We start from the raw sequence: 27,512 nt of genomic DNA on the forward strand, positions 1-27,512 counted from the left end.
TTTGTAATAAGGGCTACGTGAAAAAAATGCATGTTCAATTTGACCTCAAAGTACAATCATGAGTTTGTTTACAGTGTACACCGATACTTTTGGTGGATCCAGAGATGCCTCATGAATTTATGACAAGACTTCTTTTGCACCTAGAACTCACAAAGTTTTTCGTAAAATTGTGAAACCGTTTAAATATTGAAATAAAACGGTTTCCAAAGTTTTAATATTGAAATAAAACGGTTTCCAAAATGCCAAAACAAATAGTCTTAAAGTGTACAACTGTGTTCCGCCTTGAAAAACATGAAAATAAACCTTAATTTCTTCGATTTTTTTGGCAATAAGACAAATTTACATTGTGTTTCACAAAATGGTTTAAGCCATGTCACTGAAACAGGTATTTCTTGACAGTAAACCAGATTTCTGTCCCACTAATTTAGAGATAAAAACTAGTGCCCTCTCCTTTTCCTTTTCTTCTCCCAAAACATAGGATCCTTTCCTAAGTTTAACAACACATACAAAAGTCAAGGGTAAGGAAGACTTCTTGAAAAGGAATCATTACTAGCGGAGTAAGTCACGAATGCGACAATGTCAAGTAATTCCTTAAGAAGAAAAATATAGGAAGGGTTTGTTATCCTATATTACTCATAGAGCATTTTGTCTGACCTCTGTGAGGAGTGGGATTGGCCCTAGATCCCATGACTAGACTATGCAGGTTTGTGGTCATAGTCGGTACCACTGTCTGTAGTGTAGACTTCGCCCATAAAGAACTACCAGAAACTGTTACGCTATTATTCGACCTCCCACAGCTATCTGGGATCAACTTGGGTTTTGTTTGGGTGCCTTGCAATGTTAGGACAAGGTGTGCAAGAGTGTAAAGTCTACTTGCTCTAGTGTGTAGCCTATTTGGCATTGTTTTGCCCATAGTCACCAGAAACGGGAAACGGAAAAAAAAACGACACCCCTTCGAAAATGGAAACGGCAAGCAATGGGAATAGGAAACGGCACATACACTTGATAAATTAAATTACAGAACCAAAAACTAGTAATTACAAACTCAACAGTGAGGCTTTCTCAAATTTGCATAAAGGACACCTCAAGATCAAGTCAATTTCTTATTGAATTTAGAATAGAAAGTACAATGCAAATACATTAGCCAAGTTTGGAACTCATGAGTAGACTCAAACTTGCGAGAGATGCACATCATCTGAGCCTAGATCATCATAATCTAGGAAGTCATTGGAGCCGCAATCCTGCCCAAACTAGCTATCGGGGTAGTTGACTTGCTCCTCTGCCTCTGAACCTTTCTCATCCTCCTCTGACCAATGCTTCCAAGATTCGGGCTTCTTATTTCGCTCAAGAAGATGCAAATTGGCACTCACAAAAATTAGATCATTGGTCTTTCGAGTGCCAAGCCGGTTTCACTTCTTTGAAGCGATATGGCTAAATGAGCTCCATAGTTGCTCCAAACAAGAGGAACTGACCGCCTGGCTCAGAATCTTGATGGCCAATTGTTGCAACTCCGGAGTGTCTGCCCCATAGTCCTCCCACCAAACACATGGATCAGTGGTGAAGCGATCTGCCAAAGCATTGGCTCTTCCAAACCTCCTCTTGCAAGCCCTGTAATCTGCCAGTTTATCCTTGATAGTTCTCTGCTTTGCAATGTCAGGCTCAAGTCTCTCCAAAATCATGTCCCATCCATCTGCCACCTTTGAATCTGTGTATTGATTGCCTATTTGAAACTGGGGATCGACCATAAAACCTGCTGCATGCATAGGTGAATGGTACATATCCCATCTATCCTGGCATAGCTTCCTTAAAGCATGGCATTTCTGTACATCTTGCTCGATGTGCTCCAACTTTTCCACCATCTTGTCTATCCCCTCGTAAATCTTTCCAATGCATGGCTGAAGTGAATCTGTCATCCTCAACAAGTGGATGATTGGCTTTCCCAAAGCTATGATGCGTCTCACCTGTTCCCACCAAAGAGGGTTCCCAATATTTGACGCACATGCCTCCCCTGCAGCAGTTCTAGACAATGCATGCCTCTCATACCCATCACTCACCATCAATTGCTTTAGGGCACTAGAACGCTTGTTAAGGGACCCCAACATGAGGAAGTTGTATCCGAAAGCGAGTGTCTGAATACTTGCGCAAATCTCTAGATGACTTCTTCCTGAACTCAGCTAGCAAGAAAGTGTGCCTGTAAATGAAGGATACGATCTGGGTGGCTTGCTCTATGATGGAAGCAATCCAGTACAACTTCCCAATGTCCTTGAGAAGATTGTTGAGGCAGTGCGCCATGCATACAGAAAATGTGATTTGAGGAAACTTGTCAGTCAACAATCTACCGGCTGCCTTGTTCGCATTCTCTCCATCAGCTACAAACTGGATCACCTTCTCTTCACCCATCGCTTGTACAGCTACTGACCACTCTTGGAAAAGTGCTTCTGCACTCTTCCGGAGAAAGAAAAGAAAAATATATATATTTATAAAGAAATGTAAATAAGGAAAACAACTGCAAAAAGTTTCACCTCCTGGTGACATACCCCCCTCTTGAAAGAAGCAAGCGACCTCGATTGCAAGTCCACATGCAAATGGATGACACAGGACGATCACAAGATTCCCCAGGTGATTAGTGTCATCGCATGTATCTCCTGCCAACGGATGACACGGGGCGATGATAGGAATTCCCCACTACCATTTGTGCCATCGTAGGTTCAAGCCTTTCAAATACATGTTTCCGGATGCAACACAGGGCGATAGCATATATCTTGTACTATTAGTGTCACAACATGTAAATCATTCATTTGAAGCGTAACAGATACAACTTCAAAGCACTGAAAGTTGATTCATTGATTAAGTCATTGACAACAAATGTCAAAACTGTACATTGCCAAACATATGATACAAGTGTACAGGTCATTCAAAATTCAGGTTCGAAAAGCAGAAATAACTGGGACAGACTCTCCTTTCAGTTTCACATCCAGAACATGAGTCTTGTCCCTATGTACAATTGTGATTTTCCTGTTGAAAGCATCCAACATTGCATGTTTCCTATGACACCATGGAATTCCCAACAGGACATCACATCCTTCCAAGGGCATGATAAGAAACTCCTCTGTGTCGACATAACTCTGTATATGCATGCGAAGTTTGCCAAGTATAGGAGTGACAGGAACTGAATGCCCAGGGCATGCCAAATTAGCCTGTCCAACTGGTCCCATCTTTTCAGCACGAATTCCCAACTTGGCTGCCAATGCTGGTGAAATAAAGTTGGCTCGAGCACCAGGGTCAAAGAAAATCAGCACTGTAGCATCTCTGATTTTACCCCATGCTCTGCACAATTTTGTCGCATCATCACATGGCTGGTCACCAACCATGTCAGGTATCAATCCTGCACTCGGCATTGTCTTCTTCTTGGGTGGCCCTTGTTTATCCTCCGCATCTTTTGCTGGCTGTTGTGGACATTTTGCAGCCATATGCCCTTTCTGTTCACAGATGAAACATTTCCCAACTTGCATCAATGCCTTTCTCTCTTCAAATGACTTGCCATACAGTGGCCTCTTCTGTCCTTTGTCTTGAGGTTCCTTCTTCACGGTGCTCTTAAAGCCACGTGAACCTCCCTGTAGCAATGCATTAGCCATGTTTGCATTCTCAATGAGCTGAGTCATATTAGAAACATTGGTCTTAATGCAATAATCCCTGATTTCTTTGGGCAAACCACAGCAATACTTCTCTATTTGCTCTGACAATGGCACTGTCCTGTAGGAAGTTACTGGCAAGAGTGCATCCGAAAACTTCTTATTATACTCTTCGAAATTTACACAGTTGGCTGCATCAATGGCACTGTCCTGTAGGAAGTTACTGGCAAGAGTGCATCCCAAAACTTCTTATTATACTCTTCGAAATTTACACAGTTGGCTGCATCAAGTTTGTGCCATGCTGTCATAACATCCACTTCAAAAGTATTTGTAAGCCAGGCAAAAGAGAACTGCTGCTTAAATTGAACCCATGTAGCAGGTGCTTGTCCTTGCATCAACAGTGAGGTCCACCACTGCAATGCATTACCTTTCAAGAAAGTAGCAGCCTTCCGCACCTTAGAAGATTCTGTAAAGTTACCCCCAGCGTATGCTGCATCAAACTGCTGAATAAAAGTCAGCGCTTTCAATTTGTCCTGCATCCCACTGAAAGTCTCAAACTTTACTGCTTGACCTCCTTCTTTGTAATCCTTTTGCACCTTTTCTGCATCAGTCCTTACTGGTCTTTGTCCACTAGGTTGAGAAAATTCAGCCACACTGACAGGTGCTGCGGGCCCCAAAGCTGGACTAAAATAAGTTTGAAATCCGGACTGCACACCTATATTGGCATAAAGAGGATTCACAGCTTCCATAGGCATCATTCCTGGTGACCCTCTTGACATTAGTCTTGGCAAAACTGTGGGCGGCCTAGCCATGGCCTGGAAAACAGACCCACCACCAAAATAGCCAGGCTGGGAAGCAATGAATGGAGGAATGGTCGGCATGACCCTTTGCACGTTACTGCCCTGGCCATTAAATGCCTGTACCTGTGCCTGGGTAACATGTTGCACTGGATCAGCTAGTATCACAGGTGCCTGCTCAACATGCTCTACCCTCATTTGCAACTGTTCTTGTGCCCTCTCTACTGCATGCTGGGATGCTTCAACTTGGGAATCCCTTGTACGTGTCTGCAAAAATTTCTTCATTCTGGGATTCTTAACTAGCTGCTGAAAAGTTCCAAGCATGCTAAGAAGCTGTGCCTGAAACAAATCCTCCTGTTCCTGTTCTTCCTCTAAAAGGCTGGCTGTACTACTGGCTCCGTCCGAGCAGAGGCTGACACCTGGGCACCTGTCACCTCTATACGCTGTCTGCGAGTAGAAGAGGAACTCTCTTCGGCAGGGAGCTTGCCTTTCCCTTTGTCTGTCATACTGTCAACTGAAAGTTTAAGGGAACCTGTATCCAAAGAAAGAGACCGTACTCTTTCTCACCTGTAATCAGTTGTACCTCACTATGTGTGTCTCCTGTTCACCCAATCCAATCCGTGTCCGGGCTCTTGTTGCAGAAAAGAGGACCCTGTCCCGGCAATGGAACCATAAAACCGGTCTATGAACACATAAAGCGGTAATTCATTCACAAATAACCTGGACTTACTCAGACACACAATCACAGAATCCTCGCTCCCTCGCTCAACAACACATTGGCCCCGAAGTCCGGCGCCCCTTGCGGTATTTCTTTATTGTTAAAAAGTTGGAAAATACAAAGCACGAGTGCAACAGAGCACTCTACTTGCACCAGCTGAGTTTTACAAATTCTGGGAGAAATTTGCCAGCATAACTGCACTAAAACTGTTCCATAACATCTCAGAATGAGTCCCAATTGACAGGCTCACTTCCATAGGCATCAGACTACCCAATGGAGTCCAAAACATCACAATTCAGCTTGCTGTAATTTTCTGCACAGACCTGTTTTCAGCTCTGTTTTCAGCCCAAATTAACCCTTGTACTGTCCTGGAGGACTTTAGCAAAGTCCTACTGCATTTTGGCATCAACCGGGCAACAGAACAACCCAAAAACAGCACCTAAACAGTGCTGAAACAGCGTTGTATTGAAGAGGTTATTACCCTCTTCCGTCCCTGCTTTGGTGTAGGAACTAACTACACCGGTTTCTGTTCACGGAGGCAACTAGCCTCTGCATATAAGCATGAAATTCACACAACTGTACCTGATTTTATTTGATGAGAGCATTACCATAGTCTGCAAGAGAGAGAAAGAGAGAGAGAGGCTGTGGGGAGCAAGCTCAACCCTCAATACATGAGTTGTAGGGCAAGGGAGTGCACCACAATAGCTCTTAACCTGCAACAATCCACCATAATGGCTGCAAATGAGCCTCATTCAGCCCAAAATCCCACGCTTTCCTCTTCCCAGAGTGGAAAATGCACATAAATTTGACACTTGGCACATTTTTAAGCCTTTTCCACATGCAATCTTCCAAGCTAAAAATCTCATGACTGGTTCACATTCTCACAACAGTCCTTTGCCAGCTTTTGGTCCCCTTGACATTCTGCACAAACTGACGCGAACGCTTTTCAATTCCAACACTGCCCAAAATAGCAGTTTCCTAGATTTTAGGGATGATGTCATTTGCATTCCTTCTGGTCTCCTGACCATCTTTGACCACTTTGGTCACTTCAGAATTTGCTTAGAATTCAAGATACATTTACATTTCGGTGGCGGCCACTTACTAGTGTAAACCGGCCTATGCTCCCATTCAGTGGCCATGTCCTGGACACTGTCATTCATCTTTCAGTGTAGTTCTCAGGCTTAGCCAACCACTGGTCCAAAGTCCCAGTGGCTGACCCATTCTGACATTGCAATGGCCCAAGCCCTTCCAAGAGATCCCGGGGGAAAAACAACAGCAACCAAAGAGAAAGATCGTGCGCAGATTCCAAATTTGGGCTCAGAATTTGAAGATTCTAAGTAGAAATGACTCAAATAATAAAATCATTGATTTTTATACCATAAAAACTCATAATTACATGGACATTTCTTTATTAGTGAAGATGGGTATGTTACATCCTTCCCTCCTTAAAGAAATCGAGATGTCCTCATCTCGTCACCATGAATTGGGGATAATCCTTTAAGAGTGTAGCTTCATCTTCCCAAGTTGCATCCTCTTCAGGGTAATCTTTCCACTGTACTAGATGTTCTACAAGAGTTCTATTTCGGAGTTGCCTCTCCCTAGAATCTTTGATGCTACTGGGCTGTAATTCAAGGACTCCTTGAGTAGGGACTTCCGGAAAAGAATGGGATGATGACAGTCATCCGTCATCAAGTTTAGCAGAGGGGGATGTCATGTTAAAGAATTGCCATGGACATTCTCTGGAGCTAGTCCAGAAGGGGCCGCCAAGAAAAAGATCTTTAGAACCAGAATTTAGGAGCATGTTGTGCACAGATTTGGCAAGTGTGGACTTAGAGAAGGACAATGGAAGACATTGCAGGACAGTCGGTTGTAGCAGAGGGCTGTCGGCTACAGGCGCATCAACGCTTGAGGATTTTGTCCAGTCGGCTGGCCGACTGCTGGTCGGCCAGTTCTCCTTTGGTCCAAGAGGCCTATAAAAGGCACATGTGCTCATTGTGTTAATCATTCTCTCCCTCATGGAGTGAGTCCTTAGACTAGGAGTATTTTGGTGTATTCCACCTTTTTATGAAAGCAGCCTATGGCTGTAGATTAGGGGTAACTTTTTGTACCATATGAATATACTGAATTTCCAGCTATCTCTCTCTCTCTACTCTCCCTTCTGTCTGCGTTTTTTGCATCATCATGTTCTAAGTGGTGTTTAGGGTTGAAAGAAGACTCCCAGAGGTTCCGCGTGTAACATTGGTATCAGAGCATCAGGCTCAGCAAAGCTAAACACTGATTCAGTCCCATATGATGGTGTACAGGTCCAAGTACAGGAAAGTGCACGGATACGAAGCCCAAGGCAAGGAACACAAGATCGGGAAGAGCTCCCAGGAGGTTTGTTGGTGGTGTTCCACAAAGCGAGAGGGGATGGCAGTCCTGTGAGCCAGATAGGTTTTCGGGCAACGGTCACAAGGGAGGATTATCCTCCAAGGGGTGATGTGAGAGTGCCAGACTCATTTCTCAGGAATGAAGACCAAGACAGTGTTCAGAGTCAGGGCAGGAACGGATTGGGGACTGGAAGGAACAGATATATAGATATTATTGAGAGTCAGAGTAGTTTTGGAGACTGGGTCGGGTTTTCAGAGATAAGGGTTGCGAGAGATGGATGGATGACAGAGGGACTTCCGGAAAAGAATGGGATGATGACAGTCATCCAAGAACAGGTTGGAATCCCGTCATCAAGTTTAGCAGAGGGGGATGTCATGTGCAAGAATTGCCATGGACATTCTCTGGAGCTAGTCCAGAAGGGGCAGCCAAGAAAAAGATCTTTAGAACCAGAATTTAGGAGCATGTTGTGCACAGATTTGACAAGTGTGGACTTGGAGAAGGACAATGGAAGACATTGCAGGACAGTCGGTTGTACCAGAGGGCTGTCGGCTACAGGCGCATCAACGCTTGAGGATTTTGTCCAGTCGGCTAGCCGACTGCTGGTCGGCCAGTTCTCCCTTGGTCCAAGAGGCCTATAAAAGGCACATGTGCTCATTGTGTTAATCATTCTCTCCCTTATGGAGTGAGTCCTTAGACTAGGAGTATTTTGGTGTATTCCACCTTTTTATGAAGGCAGCCTATGGCTGTAGATTAGGGGTAACTTTTTGTACCATATGAATATACTGAATTTCCAGCTATCTCTCTCTCTACTCTCCCTTCTGTCTGCGTTTTTTGCATCATCATGTTCTAAGTGGTGTTTAGGGCTGAAAGAAGACTCCCAGAGCTTTCGCGTGTTACATCCATAGCTCCTAGCATCTCTTTCAGTTGATTGACATGAAATACTGGATGAACTTTCACATTTGGAGGCAACTCTAGTCTATAGGCAACCTCACCAATCTTTTTCAAGATCTTGGAAGGTCCACAGCACGTAGGGGATAACTTCCCAACCTTCCTCGTACGTAATGTCTCGGAACTCTTGGGCACTCTCAAATAAATTAGCATTCCCTTGGTAAACTCCCTCGGTGAACGCTGCCTATCAGCATAAACTGTGCACAATCTTGTGTGCTCCTTATGGCCTCTCGTGCATTGACTAGCATTTCTTGCATATCTGCTAAGAAATGTCTAGGTGCATCAATATGAATACCCTTAAGTCCAATTGTTACTAGAGATCTAGGTTGGTATCTGTACATTAGCATAAAGAGACTATAACCAATATCCTTATGCTTAGCACCATTATAGGCAAACTCAACCATCGGGATGCTTTCTCCCGATCCGATGGTCTCTTGGAGATGTATGCACGAAGCATATCCTCCAAAACGTGATTCACCCTCTCTGTTAGCCCATTAGATGAGGATGATCAGAGGAACTCATACTCAGCGTAGTCTCCAATCTCTGGAAAACTAGTTGCCAGAAGTGTCTAGAAAACCTCGAGCCCCTATCATTGACTGTATCAAAAGGCGGTCCATACGACCTGAAAAGTTTCTCAACAAAATGTTGTGCGGATTTAGTTGCCTTCATAGCTACTTTTGTAGGAAAAAATTGTGCCATCTTTGTCAATCTGTCTACCACCACCTAGATAGCATCATGCCCTCTTTTGATATGTGGCAAACGTATAGTTAAGTCCATGGAAATACTCTCCCATTTACCTCCTAGGATCTCTAGAGGATGTAACATACCTTTGGTCCTAAGGCGTTCGGCCTTATTCACTTGACATTGACGACACTTTACCACATAGTCCCGAACATCCGTCTTCATCTTAAGCCAGTAAAACGTCCATTTTACCAAATCATAGGTTCGTTGTACCCCTGGATGACCTGCGGTAGGAGCGTCGTGACATTCATACATGATCCTTTTCCTAATCAAAGTTTCATCTGATACACGAACCTTCTCATTCCGGAACATCCATCCATTCTGGATAAGGATCCGACCACCTGCCACACTCACAGATGGCATGACCCCTGAGTCTCGGTCTAAATCTATGGAGCTCCCTGCCTAGACCTGCTGATACCAACCAAAATGACTATTAGTCTCTCATAGCCCTCTCAAAGGTCATAAAGGTCAGTCCTAATCTCGGTGAAGCTCAAATTGTTCACCTTCCCAATTCTACTCAAGGCATCCACCACTCAGTTTAGGCTCCCCTTTCGATACTTTATTTCAATATCAAAGTCTTGCATCAACTCAGCCCACAGGTCTTTCATGGCATCATGATGCTTTAGGCCTAAGGGATTGTGTAGGAACCCTACTCTCTCAATGATCTCCACCCAAGAATCCCCATTGTATTCTTCCATTTTCGAAATCTATGAGTTCTAATGCGGACAGGATAGTCCTTGAGCTTTGCATGTGAACAACCCCTTAGGGATCTTTTTAATCTAGTTTGATTAAGGTCATTAAACCTTAAAAGATGAAGGTTATATGTTTAATAAACTTTTCTTGTTTTTATTGTTCTACATAGCTTGGCGGTGTAGGAGATGGTTTTTCATGTTTCGAAGCTGTTGCTTCTTAACAAAACTTCTTACGTTGGCCTTCAGGCATGCTTTGGTAGTATGGGACACCAGAGTTAGACACAAGCCTATGGGATTTCCTAGCCTTGGCTCGGGGGAGATCGTTGTGTGCTAGTCGTGGTTGGGAGGTGAGCTAGCGTGCTACCTCATGATTTGGTTTAGTATTAATCGTGTTTTCAGCTATGTATAGGGCAGATTTTGGGAAGAACTTTAATGAGCACAATCACCATGGAGTATCCTGTCATCTCACAGGAAATGAGACTTCTCAAACAAAAGAAGTGTGCAAAATAAGAAGCATTCTGTCATAAGTAGAGCAGCCTACACATTAGCAACGTAAGAAGTTTTGTTAAGAAGCAACATCTTCAAAACATGAAAAACCATCTCCTGCACAGCCAAGCTATGTAGAACAATAAAAACAAGAAAGGTTTATTAAACATATAACCTTCATCTTTTAAGGTTTAATGACCTTAACCAAACTAGATTAAAAAGATCCCTAAGGGGTTGTTCACATGCAAAGCTCAAGGACTATCTTGTCCGCATTAGAACTCATAGATTTCGAAAATGGAAGAATACAATGGGAATTCTTGGGTGGAGATCATTGAGAGAGTAGAAGAAACTAGAATCAATGCACTTGAAAACTTCTTGTGACCTCATGGAATGCCGGAGTGCAAGAAGGGGATGACACTAGGACAAGTTTGCAAGCTCCTTGAAGTTTGTGGACGGATGAATACGAAGGAAACTGCTCTTGTTTGGGCTAAAATGGCTCCGAACATCATGGACATTACTCAATCATCATCAACACATCTCCAAGAGACGAAGAAAAACTAAGGACCAAGCAAAGATCAAAGGCAAAGCTAAAGCGAAAAGCACTAAAGGTGCTTGTGGGGAAGTAAAGCTCCTTGCTCAAAGGTTCCTCTAAAGGAGAATGTGAAGACTTCTCAAATGAAGAAGATGATGATGAAGACTCTTCTAAATGAAGAGATGTAGACTTTTCTAAAGGGGAAGTGATACTCCCAAAGGATGAAACAAGACTAATCTCCATGAAGGCTAGGTGTAGAGCGTGTTAATGTGGGAAATGTAGACACAGATTAGCAAAGTTTTCATGAAGGGGGAAATGTGTTATTATCAAAGTTTGCCTAGGTTTAGTTAGATCACGTCCTAAGGTGAACTTAAATGGTTGTCATATGAGGGATACGAGCATGATATTTGATGGTAGATGTATGGACATTGATGTTTCTGAGTTCTCAAGATTGGTAGCCCAAGTGTCAAAACTCTTCACATTCTGTAATAAGGCTATTTAAAACCTCTCATGCAATGAGTAACAAGGTCATCTTCTCTAGCATTTGTGATCCTATGCATAGCGTGAGAGAGAGTGTCAGAGATGATAGTGAACTTCCAACGCATATGTGCTAGCAGACGCTCCTAAGAACTAGAAGGAAAAATCAATGGCAAACCTTTGGCCAACCTAGCAGATGCTCCTACGATGGGTTGCATACAGGGAAGATCACCATCGGAGAGAAGTTTTTTGGGAAAACATATGTTGAAATGCCCATTTTTTGAGCCACAAAACACAAATGGTTATAATCAAGTTAAGTTTTACAGGGTGACAAATTAATTTTGAGAAAGATTCTTAACGTGTGCCAATTTAAGGTTTAAATAATGATGTTTATATGCCTTTTGTTGTACATGTCATTCTGCAATATTAGGTTTCAAATTTGATAGAAATAGTGAAGGAAACAAGGTGTTTGGATCTTTACTTTCAAGATAGAGGCTAGATAAGCCCTTATTTGAAAATGTCATGGCAGAGATTGCTGGTTTTGATATTGCAGGATTTTGCAGGGTGACAAACCTATTTTGACTCTTTTTTTCTTTAGTGTGTGCCAATTTAAGGGATAAATATCTGATGTTTATATGTCATTTGTTGTCCATTCCTTCATGGTTCAACTCATTTGTTGTCCATTCCTTCATGGTTCAACTCATTCTGCTATATATTAGGTTTGAAATTCGATGGGAATAGTAAGCTAGATTTCTCATGAAGAAGAGAAGGTGTTTGGATCTTCACGTTTAAGGGTTAAATATTTGATGTTTATATGTCATTTGTTGTCCATTCCTTCATGGTTCAACTCATTCTGCTATATTAGGTTTGAATTCGATGGGAATAGTAAGCTAGCTTTCTCGTGAAGAAGATAAGGTGTCTGGATCTTCACGTTTAAGCTAGAAACTACATAAACCCTCATTTGAAAATGTCGTGGCAGAGATTGTTGGTTTTGAGAATACGAAAAATCCTGCAGAAATACTGGAAAATGTAAGTTGCACTTTGCTGTTTGTTCTTTCTCACTAAGCTGGCAGTTATTATGTTATGCATCAATTTGATACTTAGAGATTTAATGTTTAGAATTTTTGTGTCAACTGTTTTTTGTTAATACAACTTTTAATTGTAGATATTCAATGAAAAACCAAAGATGAGAGAGATTCTGCCAAATAGTGTGTGTGTGTGTGTGTTCATTGATCTAAATGTACCTTGAGATTTCTGCAGTTAATTAGGAGAATCCTTCACAATCAGAGATTTATCAACTACAACCACTTCAAAGCAGCTTTTATGTATAGGGTGCTTCTTTTGCAGTAGGTTGTATTGAGAAGCCATTGAGGTATGGTTTCCCCCCAAAGGAAGTCCTCTTATTAGTAGCGGGAAAAAATCACATTTGCATAAGGGCAGAAATCAACCTTCTCAAGAGGAAACATCTTTGTACAAAAAGGAGGCGACTTGGGAGTGCTCCTCCCAACTTTTGTCAGTGGAAGTCAAAGGAGTTCATGGTGGTGCATGGATCTGAGTGGCTGTGCAGCCAGAGTGCAATCCCTGTGCCATTGGTCTCATAGAGCAAACCACCTGTCCTGCCTTCAAACTGTACCCTAAGTAATGAAATGGGTCTTGTAGCAATCCAGTGTGACAAGCACCGGGCGGCCCATGTTTGTAAGCCAAGTTCCACTGCAAAACCTCTATTGGTAGAGAGCTACAGTAAGAAGATCTTGCGATGGTGGAAACTGCTCCATAGCCGAAAGTGGGGCTTGTCATGCCGTAGGCTGTCTGGTGGGCAGCGGCTCAGGGTTCTAGGGATGGAGCCCTTCCTATGTATTTAAATTATGCATCACAGGTGAAGAAAGGATAGCCTGGATGCATGGGCCGGGCTGTGGAATCTTTCCAGTACCACTCTCATAGCTCCCACTGCAAATGAGCGGGGAGATTGTACAATACTAAAAGCCACCAAGAGGGATTGTTGGAAACTTTAATGAGAGAGGGGTTGATCTATTATGTGTAGTTGTCAAAACAAATGACCAGCACCTGCTAGAGAGGCCCTTGAAAATCCTCCTTGAAGACGTCTCCTGCTGGCTAGAAAATTAGAAGAGCCAGTCCCAAAAATCAGGAGTTGGTCGTCAGGGAGTGCAAAGATCCACAGTAAGATTTCATGTCTGGAAAAGATTGTGGGAAATTACGTAGCCAAAGGGCTTTGGGGCATCGTGTGTGGTGATGACACACGCCGACTTACCATACAGCCAGCCACGCCTCAAAGGGGAGGTGCTATAAGAGCTCCTGATGTAGAACCTGCTCCCACACAAGAGCAGAAGAGATGGGACTCTAGAGATGCACAAGCCTTGTCATTGATAGCCCTTTCAGTGAAAAGGACTATTATTCCGCACGTTCGTTCTTGCAAGACATCGAAGCTTGCATGGGACACATTGGAAGCAATGTATCAGGTACGCAACGAGGCAAGAGTTGCCTTCTTGAAGAGGCAATTGGATCTTCTTTCTATGGATGTGACACCATGGTAGATCATCTCACCAAAGTGAGAGATTTGCAGGAACAATTGCTCAACATTGATGAGGTTATCCCAGACAGACAGATGGTCACCAACACTCTACATTCTTTACCACCATCCTACTTGGGCTTCACACCTCTCTCAACCTCTCAATGAGAGGAGGTGGTGATCCCGTCACTTTTGAAGAGCTGGTGGGTTTACTCTTGCAAGAAAAGCAAACAAGAGCAAACTTATTGAGCAACCGTGGTGGAGACAAGGCATTTACAGCCAAGGATAAGGGTAAAGCATAGAGCTTTAAGCATGGGGGACAACAGTCTAGCAAGGCTGGTCATGGACAGCCCTCTTCTGGTGGTGAAAAGTCTGACAAAGGGGATGCAAACAAGCCCAAAAAGAAGGGCAAATGTCACTACTGCCATAAGCCTGGACACTACATCAGTGAATGTAGGAAGCGGATTGCAAAAGAGAAAAGGAAAGAAGTAGGCAATGCAGTAGCAGACTCTTCTGATGACAAAGCACAGCAATCAGCTAATGTAATCCAAGAAGAGTACACTTTTTTGGTCACATGCACTAGTGGCACACCAAGTGCTTCAGACACTGATATGTCTTGGATTTGCAGATTGGGGTACAGATGTTGGTTTTACTTGGATTGAGAGAGGATGCTCTGCCAGATACCTTGGTTGTCAGGTTGGCGTTGAGCACAACAGTTTGCTCCAGTGCTCTTAAGCATTAAAAGCAAACTTCATCACTGGAGTAGGAGGAAGCTCGACTTGGCCTCTAGAGCTTTGGTGGTTAACCAAGTTTTGCTAGCCATGGCTTGGTTTATCGCTTCGTGCTGGATTTTTCATAAGGGCTGCATTGGCCAGCTTTGTCGCCTTATTCGAAACTTTCTTTGGTTAGGGCTTGATGGAAATGCACACACCAGAGCTAGAGTTGCTGAAACCATTATCAGGCCTAAGCAGGAAGGGGGAATGAATATCATTGACCCTGAGGTGCAATGTAAGGCTTTTCTTTGTAAGCTTGTTGTTAGAGGCTTTTTTCCAGGCACTGAGCCGTGGAAGGACTTTCTCATGCAGCAGATCACGAAGTGTGTCCCTGTTCGCGGAGGTGACTGGATTCTCAGCTCGCTTTATTTTTTTGGATGCAGTTCACCACTCCCCTTCATCCCCCCTGGTTAGGTCCCTCCTACGGGCCTGGGACTGCCAGAGGAGTTTTTTGGTACACATCCCCCCGCGTTCAGCGGAGGAAGTTAACCGGCAGCCCATTCTGTGGAATGATTTGATCTTAGATGTGCATGGTAGGCCTCTTGGGGTAGCTATGCATATTCTTTGGGCTGGCAAGGAGACCCTATGCCCCACAGTGCTGGCTTGGAAGAGGCTTCAGAGCCTCACCGAGGTACAGAGATTGGATTTCACGCAGCATTTGAGAGGCTCTAGCCGGAGGATTGCACAGATTGATGCAGCCATTCCCAACCACTAGATTACTGGATCTTTCTTGGAAAGCCGTCATCATTCTTGGTTTGGGGTTTTTTCTGGGACATGTGTTCCTCTTCAGGTTATGGGTCTCCCCTTGCCTAGGGAGGATGATGTACCGGTCTTTTTTTCTGTACAGGATGGATGGCAGCCGGAGAGATGTGACGTGCAAGACCTTATTGAGGGCCCCCAGATTCGTCTAGTCAGAGTTGTTGGCAGGTTAGGGAAGCACGTCTTTGTTGCCCCCCCCCCCCCCCCCCCCCCCCCCCCCCCCCCCCCGGGATGATCACAGAGAGTGTTAGCCTTTGGTTGTATGGTGGCTGCCCTATCAGACATATGCATTGGGTGTTAGAAGTCATCTCCTGTCTAGTTTTATACACCAGGGCCTTTGTTGTGGGTGTGCCCGCCCTTATGAGGTGTTTTCCCATTTTTCCCCACTCTCCGTATTTTTCCCCTATTTTTTCCCATTTTTCTGAGGCTTGGGAGGGCTGCCAGGTGATGCCAGGAGCACTCTGAAGCTGGCCTGGATCTACATCAGTCGTGGGCTATCAGAGTGCTGGCCGACTTGTTCTGTCTAGGCGGAGGCATGTGTAGCTGGCTGACTGCTATTTTCAGCAGTCGTGGACATATTTATCAGTCGTGGGCTTCTCTTATGCTGGCCGACTGCCCTCTAGGGGAGTATATATAGGTCCTCAGCCCCCATGCCTTATTTGTATCATTCCTCGGGATCTTCTTGTGTATATAGAGCAGAGTTACACGCCTACATCTGTCTCTCTCTTGTGCTGTTTTTCTGCCTGCGTTTTTGCTCTTGTGTTCCCAGATTTGGTCATCATCTCCGCTGCGTATTCTGACATGGTATCAGAGCCTAGGCTCTAGATAGGTCTTGGGATTTGTGTGAGCAAGAGAGGGACTGTTTTGTGGCTGATTGGTGGACTGTTTTGGGCTGTTTGGTGGACTGTTTTGGGCTGATCGGGAAGAGAAGGTGCAAGAGGAAGGCGGGCTGATTTGCTGGACAGCCACTTGCAGGTTTTAGTTCTTCTTTGTTCCCACCCACCCACCCTTTTCAGAGGACATCCCCGCAATGGCAGATCTGTTTGAGATGGCCGAGAGACATGTGAAGATCCCGACACTCCCCACGTTTCCGGTGGACCGTCAGTTGGACGGGAGCAACTACGGCATATGGAAGGTGATGATGGAATCCGTTCTGGAGTCCTACGATCTCGCCGATTTCGTCGTTGTTGGTGTTCCACGGCCGGAAGTAGAGGAAGGGGAGTTACCGTCAACCCGAAAGGACCGGGAGGCCCAGACGCAGATGTGGGACCGCGTCAACGCCAGGGTCCGTTCGTTTATTTTCCTCAACTGCACACCGCAGGTAATCAATCATGTCAAGCACATGACGCTGGCCAGAGGTATATGGCAGCATTTGGCCTCACTTTACAACAGGGTATCGCCCATGAAGAGGATTTCCTTGGAAGTACAGATGCGGGTTATGAGCCCTGCAAAGTCGCCGACGATGCGGGAGCATATTAACAAGCTGCAGGCTCTTCAGCAGGAAGTTCTCCAGGCTGGGAAGGAGATATCGTCAGAGGACATGGCCATCACGTTGCTGTCACATTTGCCCTCTTCGTACTCAGCATTCTACTCGTCGTTGATTACCAGTGGCAGGCTCAGCACCATCACGTGGGAGGAGCTTGTGCCCATGGTCTTGGACCAGGAGGAACGATTTACGAACCCTCCTCAGGGTGGAGGTTCGGAGGCCTTTACTGGCCAACGGTCGAAAGGCCGTAACTCGGGCAAAGGGAAGGCTTCATCGGAGAAGTCTTCTGAGAAGATGTCCGACGCTGACCGCGAGAAGCTGAAGGCAGAGAGGACCTGTAATGATTGTGGCGAGAAAGGCCACTACTGGAGGCAGTGTCCCAAGCGGAAGACCGAGAAGGGTGAAGACTCCTCAGCAATCATGAAGACTCCGGCTTTTGTGCACCTGGAGGTGATGGACACCGATGCTTCATTTTCTTCAGGCAAGGAGGAGATTGGAGGATTCTCCGCAACGGATACTCGGGAGTGGATTCTCGATAGTGGTGCTTCCAGGCACATGACTCCTTCCCGTTCCGGTTTACAGGATCTTTGCAGGTGTTCTGGTCATATTCTTACTGGGGATACGTCCACTATCCCAGTTCACAGTGAGGGCAGGATGGAGATAGTTCCCGATGGCAGAGGGGGGAAGCATTCCTCCCAGGTGTTGTATGTTCCGGCACTTGGTTTTCATCTGTTGTCAGTGCATCAGGTTTGCAAGACTGGCGTACGGGTGGAGTTTGATGAGCATTTTGTTGCTCTCCGGGACAAAGCAACAGGCCAAGTGGTTTGGGAAGGTGGAGTGGAGAATGGAGTCTACAGGCTTTCAGCACTCTCTCTCCCAGGTCCTCAAGATTGTGATGAGTGGCAGTATGGTAATAGCTACTCAGGTGTGGATACGCTGCAGGTGCGGGCTTTCCAGGACCAGATGGTGGATAGCTTGCCGGTAGATGGCAGCAGTTGGCAGGAACTTTCCAGTACTGAGGTTGGTAGTTCTTGTGTTCGTGAGTCAGAGGAAGCTGAACAGGTCACTTATGCTCTGATGTCTCGTCGTGTTCGGGACATAGAACTTACAGTAGTTGAGGATGTTCTTTCCACGGGGACCTTTCGGAAAGCCAGGCAGGTGACAGGTGATTACTTGCAGAAGGAGGTGGTTTCTCCAGGCTTTGTGGTTCCGGATTCAGAGGGGGTGGTTGACAGGTTTCAGAAGGCCTTGCGTGGTCTTCAGAAGGTTTCCAGGACTTGCTTGTGCACCGTAACAGGTGTTGATCCTTGTGAGCAGTGTGATGTCTCGGTGATTCAGAAGCTGTATGGTTCATTGATCTGGTTGATGGACACCGGATTGGACGGGAGCTTCCTGATGAGGTTGTTGAGCTCTTGGTTGCAGATGTCTCTTTGTGAGGCAGGATTGCGTTTCCTGTGGTTTCTGCAGCATGCGAAGGATCATGGACTCTTGTACACAGGAGGGGGATTGTTGGATGGAGTCCGACTCCACGGTTGGAGTGACTCGGTTTGGGGAGGAGATCCGGACACGAGGAGATCTACTTATGCCCGAGGAGCAGTTTTACGGAGCATGAGGAGGTTACATTGCAGGTTTGGGCTTCCACTGGAGGAACCCTTGGTCATCCAGAGGCACTTTGTTCGTGAACAGATTGTTGCTGATGACATCTTGCTGGAGTTCTGTTCGACGGAGGACAGTACGGTGGACCTCTTCACGAAGTCGCTCTCAGGATTTGCTCAGGCGGCACCCCAGCTCCCAGTGGTTGGTTACACAGCCAGGAGCTGAGAGGGGGTGTTAGAAGTCATCTCCTGTCTAGTTTTATACACCAGGGCCTTTGTTGTGGGTGTGCCCGCCCTTATGAGGTGTTTTCCCATTTTTCCCCACTCTCCGTATTTTTCCCCTATTTTTTCCCATTTTTCTGAGGCTTGGGAGGGCTGCCAGGTGATGCCAGGAGCACTCTGAAGCTGGCCTGGATCTACATCAGTCGTGGGCTATCAGAGTGCTGGCCGACTTGTTCTGTCTAGGCGGAGGCATCTGTAGCTGGCCGACTGCTATTTTCAGCAGTCGTGGACATATTTATCAGTCGTGGGCTTCTCTTATGCTGGCCGACTGCCCTCTAGGGGAGTATATATAGGTCCTCAGCCCCCATGCCTTATTTGTATCATTCCTCGGGATCTTCTTGTGTATATAGAGCAGAGTTACACGCCTACATCTGTCTCTCTCTTGTGCTGTTTTTCTGCCTGCGTTTTTGCTCTTGTGTTCCCAGATTTGGTCATCATCTCCGCTGCGTATTCTGACATTGGGACCCCAGTGAGTGGGAGTGGAAGGATGCTTGTAACCCTTTGAAAAGCATGCCTTTTTTCAGTTATACGGTGCGGAATGCCAGACATCTTATCTTGGGACACATTCAGAGTGTCCCTACTCTTAGACCCCATTGGGGAATCTTACGGCATTTCGACTAACATTCAGAGGGTATTTTGGCGGAGATTGTGGCATTCTTGTAGGAAGCCACAGATTTCCTCCTTTATATGGGTTTCTCTTCATGGTGGTCTGGCCACCAATCAGTGGAGGTCTGTTAATGGTGCTTGCCCAGCATGCCCTAGATGTGCAGGAGTTTCGGAGTCAGTTTACCATTGTTTATGGGAATGCAGGGAAGCACAGAGGGTTTGGTCTGCGATTGCACGTCTCTTTGGTAGGATTAAGAGGGATGCTATCATTTTTTTTGGTTCTATCATTTGGTTGACACAATCTGGGCCTCAGCTGAGATTCAAGGGGACTAACAGGAGCTTGGCCATTATGGTAAGGCAAGGAGTTGCTTGGTAGTGTTGTCTTCAGGATTTGCCACTTTCACACTTTGTCCCTCCGGCATAGAGGTTAGACAGCTCTTGGGAGATTATTGCTAGCATCTCAGCCTGGAATATCAGTGTCTGTAGGATTTGGAGTGATATTATTCACTCCATTATGGCTACCTGGGCCAGAATCCAGGGCTCTTCGAGGGCTGCAGAGAGGAAGCGCGGCCAGTTTATGAGAGCACACAATCATCCACATAAAATCGGTCTAACCGTGCATAAATACATCCTCCATCCCTTCTCTTGTTAGACCATGAATAAAGAAGAGTGGATGGCCTCCTCAGAATGTCATCTTCATGCCAATAATCTCTGCCATGGATGGAGAGTATAAACCTATCGCAAGTCGCTCTCTCAAGAGGATGCACCAAGCCCTCATGTCCACCTCTTTTATCCATTGGCATCTCAACCATGTTAAAATCCCCACTAATAATCCAATGGTCAACATGAGGCATCAACGTAGTGAGAGATTTCCCTCTCACCTCTATGGTTAGGAGCACAGAGGTTAAGAATACCAATGTGTGTAACACCCTCCATAAGAAGGATCAACTACGCTCTCGCAGGTAAAATGACACCATTTCCAATGATGCAAGGCAAAAGCACAGCTGAAACAGAAATACAAACACCACCTTTGGTACCAATGGCTAGCGACCAAAAGGTGTTTCCCGAGAGAAGCTTGCCTGATTTCCCACACTGGCTAGCATCTAGTTTATTCTCTCGCAAAAGCAATATATCCATAGGTCCACCTGTAACTGCACTATGGAGCTGAGTTTTGACAAACTATTTCCGCCAACGCACAAAAAAACCCCCAAGACATTGAATGTTCCATGAGACAATCCTCATAAGGACTCAGAGTAGGAACGATCAGATCTTGTGGTCGACAAAGGACGCCCTTCAGAGACAGAGGTACGTCTCGCGTAGGTAAGGGAGGGAAAATTTGACGATGAAAACCTTACCTCTCATTCGCACTCCGGGGAGAAGCCAAGGCTGGTCCTCAAAACTAGAGAGGTACCATGACAATGCGATTGCGCAACATCATCCTTGAGAGTTGCCTCATCCTCCAAAGAAGGATCCACATCCTGTGAGGCAAGAGCTGCATAAGGTTTGGGGTTCTCCTCTAGGGGTGCAGGTAAAGAGGCACGTATGGGGGTCCGAGGGCACCTGCCATCTCTAACCACAACCCAACGTTGTGTGGTCTGCGGGGGCACAGGGGCAACTAGAGTCTGGGCAACTGCAGGAGGCATTTGCTAGGTAGAACCACGCCGCCGTCTCGCGTGGCCTCTCGATTTGGGACAATCTCTAGCAATGTGGCCCTGTCGTCGACGACAAATCTGACACTAGTTAGGTCTACCTACAATCTCCATCCTCTGGTGGAAATGAGAGCCATCAGGTCTCTGAAGCATGATATGATCGCCAGTAATCGATGCATCAGGAATAAGCACAAAGACCCAGGGTACACCATTAAAAGTGGCAATAACAGTTGCGGAAGCTGAGGCGGGAGAGACAGGAAGGGCCGATACCTTTAAAACGTAGCCAAAGGATGCCCCTATGGAAGCTAAGAGCTTCCAATAAGACCGAGGAAGAGCAAGGAACCGCAATGAGACAGGGGTAAGGCGTCGATCCTCCACCACTAGATCAAAGCCCACCTGGTACTAAAAGAAGAAGATCTTCCTAGGGCCAAGAGGAAAGGGGCTGCCAACCAACACCTAAGAAGTAGCTTCCAGAGAAAGAATGTCCACCTGGAAGAAGCCTCGACCAAGCAGACATGTATCTTGGAAGTGCACAATCAGCTCCGAAGGGAGAGCTGCTAGAAGCCATTCACGGGCATGCGAGCGAGAGGGGTGGGAGCCATAAACCCTCACGATAAGGGTGGTCTAGAACTCAATGTCAATGTCGTGTTGGAGAGAGGTGAGCTCGTCTTGCGAGAAATTGATGATTCTCTCGGCTTGTGGGAGGCCAATCAATGGTGGGCGGCCGACTAGAATCCGATTTAAAACAGCTGTTGAAGGAATAGCAAAGGGCAGACAAGGAGACGGAGACAGCAGGGGCAAAGGTGGGGGGCAGAGGTGGAAGCAGCAGGGATAGAGGCAGGGGGCAGCACGGCTGAGGGAGGGGCAGCAATAGGCAGAGGCGGAGGGTAGCAGGAGGCAGAGACGGGGGGCAGTGGGCGGCAACAAGGCTGAGAAAAATAGCAGGGCTGAGGCAGCAGGGCGGGGGGCAGCAGGGCGGGGGGTAGAGGGGCACAGGCTGGGGGGCAGCAAGGTGGAGGCAGAAGGGCAGTAGGGCGGGGGGTAGCAGGAGGCAGCAAGGCAGAGGCGGAGGCAATGTGGGCAGAGGCAGGGGCAGCAGGGCAGAGGCGGGGGGCAGAAGGGCAGAGCGGGGTCCTTCCAATCTCTCTCAACGTTTCTTTGTTTGATTGACCTCATCATTTGGCTCCCTAAGCATGATTAGCTATGATGTAAGTGCATCAATGATTCTTAAAGCTCTTCTTTGGGACATAATGGAAACTAGTACGACTAGCCATTGTGTCTATTTGTTGCCAAAGTGACTGGTACTGCTTCATAGCCAGTGACTAGTACTGCTTCACTCTAGTGTGACTAGGGGGCTCTGCTAGTGTGACTAGTATTCCGCATCTCCAGTGTGGATGGAGTTTGCTAGTGTGACTAGCTGTTTCCTTTCGTTACCTAGTGTGAATACATAACATGCCACCTTGACTCGCAGTTGTGTGCTACCAGCATGACTCGAAACACACACCAAGGTAGCCTAGCGTGATTAGAGCCCTGTGAATTGGTACAAGATCTGAGAACGGTCGATTTCCAAATTACATGTTCATATGCATAGCTCATGTATGTATGTGCTGGTTAGACGAGTTGTTAGAACTATGCCTTATTATTGTGTGCTGTTGTGGGTCAACCTTGTAGTGCCAGGGACGCTCGGAACTATTGGCTACAAGACCATGTGAGTGCCCTTGTTTGTTGATTACCAGTTGGCATTTTGTAGGGCTCTAAAGTAGTCCTAGAATTCAGCCTAAAAATCACGTTTAGGGACTTGGAAAAATTGTCAACTCGAAGTGGTCACTCGGTAATAAGTGTGAACATGTTCAATATGGGCACGGGGCATTTGTCAAAGATGGGCACCATCTATACCCATTTGTACCAGGCGCCCTCTTTTGTGTCCAATATGGGGTGCCCAAGATCATTTGAAGCAAGTGTGGACACTTTTGTGGGCTGCCCAAACACTAGCAGATTTTCCCCTTCATGGCTACCTACACCACCACCCTCTCCAATCCTCTCTCGTGGACTAGGCACCTCATCATCAGCTATACGTGCACCTCACCAACTTGTACGACCTGACCTTGGTGCTGGTAGGCTATTGTACGGCATGTACGAGCTGTTGTACAGCACTTCTATAAGCTTTTAGCCCTAGACTTCATCTTGCTAGCGCCCTTAACCCACGTGTGAACCCTCTAGGTCCTCACGTCCTAGCTAAGCCCTTTTAACCCTAACCCTAGGTTAATCCTAACCCTAATCTTGGGTTTGCACACGCCCCTAGTCCTAATCCTAGGCGTGTTGGGACGTAACAGACTTCCTCCTCTTCAACAGCCCATGTAAGCGAATCCTCGGATCCGGACATCCGTCCAAGTCTATTGCCTCTTACCTAGGCCAGTGTAAGACTCCTCTTGTAGACCCTACTACAAACATCCAATTGCTTACTGTCAATCCAACTCTCATCCAAGAGATGAATCCCAATAGGACATCAAGTCTTAAAATGCAACAAGCTCTACCATAACAACCCTACCACAGACCTAGAGCACAACTCATCTGTCATACCAAATGGCATCCAACATTAGTTGTTGGCAAACACTAGTCCACTTAATGCACAAACAAGTCCTAGTGCAACTTCCAGTACAAAATTCCAACCACAAGATCTCCCCTATCCAATACTCATCTAAGATTAATCCTCATGTCTGCTTTAGGGTAACCAGTAGTAGATACGTTTACTTTAGGGTAAGCATAAAACTCCCCATCAACTTCTGCGTATGTTCGTTGTCCTCGAGCAACCTAAAGACAACAAGATGGCTTCCAACTACTTTTCACCCCACCAAATTGGAATGAACTAAAGGTTACTAAAAGTCGTTACCAAAGTCCATGCAATCCCACTAATAGAGATCCTGAAGGACAATGGTTATAACATATTCCACCACTAACATGTCCATGTGTTACACCCCGTCAAACAAGTGGAAGTCCATATGACTCCAAAGTCCTAGAATCAAAATAACCCCGTGGAACTATGTCCACCCTGGAGTATCAAATGGTCCAACTGTTAATTGGTCTAGACATTAAGTCTAAGACCAAGAAGTTCTAGACTTCACATCTCTCTCATGCACAATTCTGAGCTGCCTCATGCATCGATATCATTTGGTCATCACCACGAGAGTGTGTGATGAATCAAAGAACTTGTCACCCTACAAGTGACATGCCAATGCTCAGACAACCAAGAAAGCCTCTTATCTTGTTGTCACTCATAGACTAGCACTGATCCTCACAATTATCAGAGGTTAACTATGCCTAAGCACAGGGTGTCCCACACAAAAAACTGGCGAAGCCTCAGGAGATCCTACATGAGAATACACTTTGACGTCTCCCATACCACTAGAGCGCAACCTACATAAAACCCCCGTTAAGCATGCTCATAGGTGGAATGGCCGGTGAATGGCCAACTTTCCCCCCTACAACCCAACCTTGAAGCAACCGAATTCCCCTCTGAACACCAAGGTCAAACCTTAGGTCAACTTGAGGGCCAATCCAATCCATGCAAAGTCAAGGATGAAAGATACCACCATGTTAACACCCCAATCCATGTCCCTAGCTCCTGCAACAATCAGCTCCACTGGCTGTCTATAAGCCATCCGAAAACCTCGGCCCAGGCATCCTAGATTATGACCATCACCTCAGCATCCCGTCCTAGGTTAAGTCAACACCCAACAAGATTGCCTGCGACCCAGTGGCTATCCGGATAACACCAAGGGTTCATGGTAAAAAGAAACAAGAGCATGCAATAAAGACCTCTAAAATTTAACATTATTACTTGGGGGTTTTTAAAAAGTACTCAAAATACAGGCATCACGACTTGGGTCTATGAAGTCAAGACTATTGAGCCACTCCCAGACCCACCAATGTCAAACTTGAATCCCACTTAGCCAAACCCTCCTGACACCACTTGACAACCCCATGGTCATCGATAGGCGAAGGCATGGAGGACCCATCAAGGTTGGGCCCGACACTATCCTCCCTCAGGGAATCCTGGATAACGCACTCCTATTTATCTTCCACCCTTACGGCTGGTGGCAGGCATAATCTGAGCAATCCCGGTGGCTTCACTTGCTCAAAGTCATCATCGCCGCCCGCCGACCGCCTGCACATTGTTACTATCAGATGACTTCACAGAATTACTGCCCTCTGATTCCATATATATCCGATGCACACTAAACTTGCATATCAACTTGGAGTAAAGGTGACCGGTTACGGGCTGGAAAGAATTGAAAGGTTAGGAGAAAAGCTTTTAGGGTGGATGAGTCGGTTGAAGTCGAGTTTGGAGCTTTCGGAGACCAAGAGCTTGAAGATGGTGTACGTAGATCTTGCACAAGGTGTATGTATAAGCCAACAAGAAGGTAGAGACTGAATTTATATGGGAATGAGTTTAAAAAAGCACACTCGCTTTAATTTTGTGCTTTTTAAAAGTTGAAGCTTAAAAATAAGCCCCCTCCTGCTTTAGCACAAAAAAAAAGCTCACTTATGCTTTTCTTTACTCGCACTTTTTCCCGTTTTAACATCCATGCCTCTTTTAGCTTTCCTTCTCCCACACGCCCCCCTACATGTCTATGTGCGCATCTCGCCTGTACGCTCTCCTCTGCTTACAATCCTCTTGCCCTGTAGCAGGGTTGGTTGTCTGGCAACACTAAAGTGATGTTTCTCCTCTGGACAGTATATGAACAACAACACAGTTCATGCCAAAGGACACCATCATCGTCACTCCACACAAGGGAGGCCTGGTATAATCAACCCCACGATTCAAATCTGGGATGATGGGATCTCCTCTACAACCTCATAGTCCATGGCCTCAAACGTGGTGGACAGCCATGAAAAGATTTTCTCCACTCCCACCTTACCACATGTACAAAAGCATCATAAAACGCACCCTGTGCATTATTTTAAGCGCATGGATGAGGATGGGGGAAATCCCCACATGCATCAAGAATAATGAATACCATGGCAGTTTTCAAGCATTAGAAACATAAACATACAGCATACCTTACGACTCAAGCCCGGCTCACACACAACCCAACTCGACTTGATTGAAGAGCTCTTCCTTATCTATCTTCCTGTACATTATCTGACTATTTCTATTTATTACAAAAATCTCTTGCACTAATAAGAGCTGCAACCCAACATGTATGTATAAATCTAGCTAATCAAACAAATATCTGGGTCTATGGCAACTGCCTCATGACAACAGCAGCGCACCACTAGGATCCATGGTGGGCCACAACCTCATTGTCTCGTATTCAGGGGTCCTCTCATTCTGCACATGCAAAGCACGTTATATTTATGCGGGAGTGGGACCGTGGCATTTTCTTTTCCTCTAGTCCCACAGATCTTTCATGGCATCATGATGCTCCTCAATGGTTGAAATCACCTTACATATTGGGGTGATTCTATTCTTTTCCGGCTTATAGCTGTGATTGTTGTATGTCTTTTTCATACTTAATAGAAGTCTCTTTCTGAAAATATATATATATATATATATTGACTCTGCCGTACCACAAGAATGGCAAGCTCCCTTAGCTTCACTCCAGAGGGAGTAGTTAGATCCATCCAACTTGTCCTCCTGGGTGAGCACACCAAATACATCTGTAGCATTCTGTGCCATGTCAACAAAATATACCTGCAAGCAAACCAAGCACCAATGTGCACTGCCAGGCAACCAAATGTCCTGTGCAAATGTATGCCTGCAAACCAAAGCAAGTGTAAACCTGCACCAAATTGTCCAATTACACACAATGTGTATACATACGCGACAAATCACAGCTGTAATGCCCAATTACATGCTCCAATCTGAAAATCCCCAATTTTTATGCACTCCAATCGCTTCAATGTGCATTTAACTGGCCAATTTTCACAAAAGCCCCAAATTTGTGCAACAGAAAGAGGTTCAATTTGTTGATTTTGACCTCAATTTTGAAAACCCCCAAATTCCAAACCAAACAAATTGAATGGCACCACCTGCAATTTTTCTGGCAGAGGGTAACTTTTGGCAAACCCCAAAAGATTGTTGAACCTGCACCAGAATGCCTGCAACCTTTTTAATTTTTTTTTTGTTTATTCTGAAATAAAAGTACCTGCAGGCTAGTGCGTGGATGGTATAGTACGGAGTGGGCCTGGCATCAGTCGGCCAGGTACAGGTGGCATTGTGGGCTAGCTGGCTGGTGTGACTACCCGCAGACGGAGGCGCTGGGCGCGAAGAGGGGACCGAGGCGATAGGCGCATACGTTGACGTGCTAGCAGCAGCAGCCAGGCGGCACAGGCGTGCAGAGGGTGAAGATGGCCGTTGTAGGGAGTTGCCGGAGCTGCACAGTTGACGAGGAGGAGCACATGGAGTTCACGCACGCGGCGGCCAGGCGGAGGCGGTGCG

General features: G+C 45.9%; 1 protein-coding gene across 7 annotated transcripts in view; it reads left to right on the forward strand.

Moving 5' to 3' along the window:
- Positions 1 to 27,512, forward strand: part of LOC147604821 (uncharacterized) — a 141,601-nt gene that overhangs the window by 10,899 nt on the left and 103,190 nt on the right. For all 7 annotated transcript variants that reach the window (XM_086794452.1, XM_086794451.1, XM_086794453.1 and 4 more), the window contains one exon: positions 12,373 to 12,422. In XM_086794452.1, coding sequence (XP_086650578.1) covers positions 12,373 to 12,422 — 50 coding nt within the window. The remainder of the gene's footprint in view (positions 1 to 12,372; positions 12,423 to 27,512) is intronic.

Source organism: Cibotium barometz, chromosome 61, assembly GCF_041138505.1.
Source record: "Cibotium barometz isolate CiBa-2024 chromosome 61, ASM4113850v1, whole genome shotgun sequence".
Classification (NCBI taxonomy): domain Eukaryota; kingdom Viridiplantae; phylum Streptophyta; class Polypodiopsida; order Cyatheales; family Cibotiaceae; genus Cibotium; species Cibotium barometz.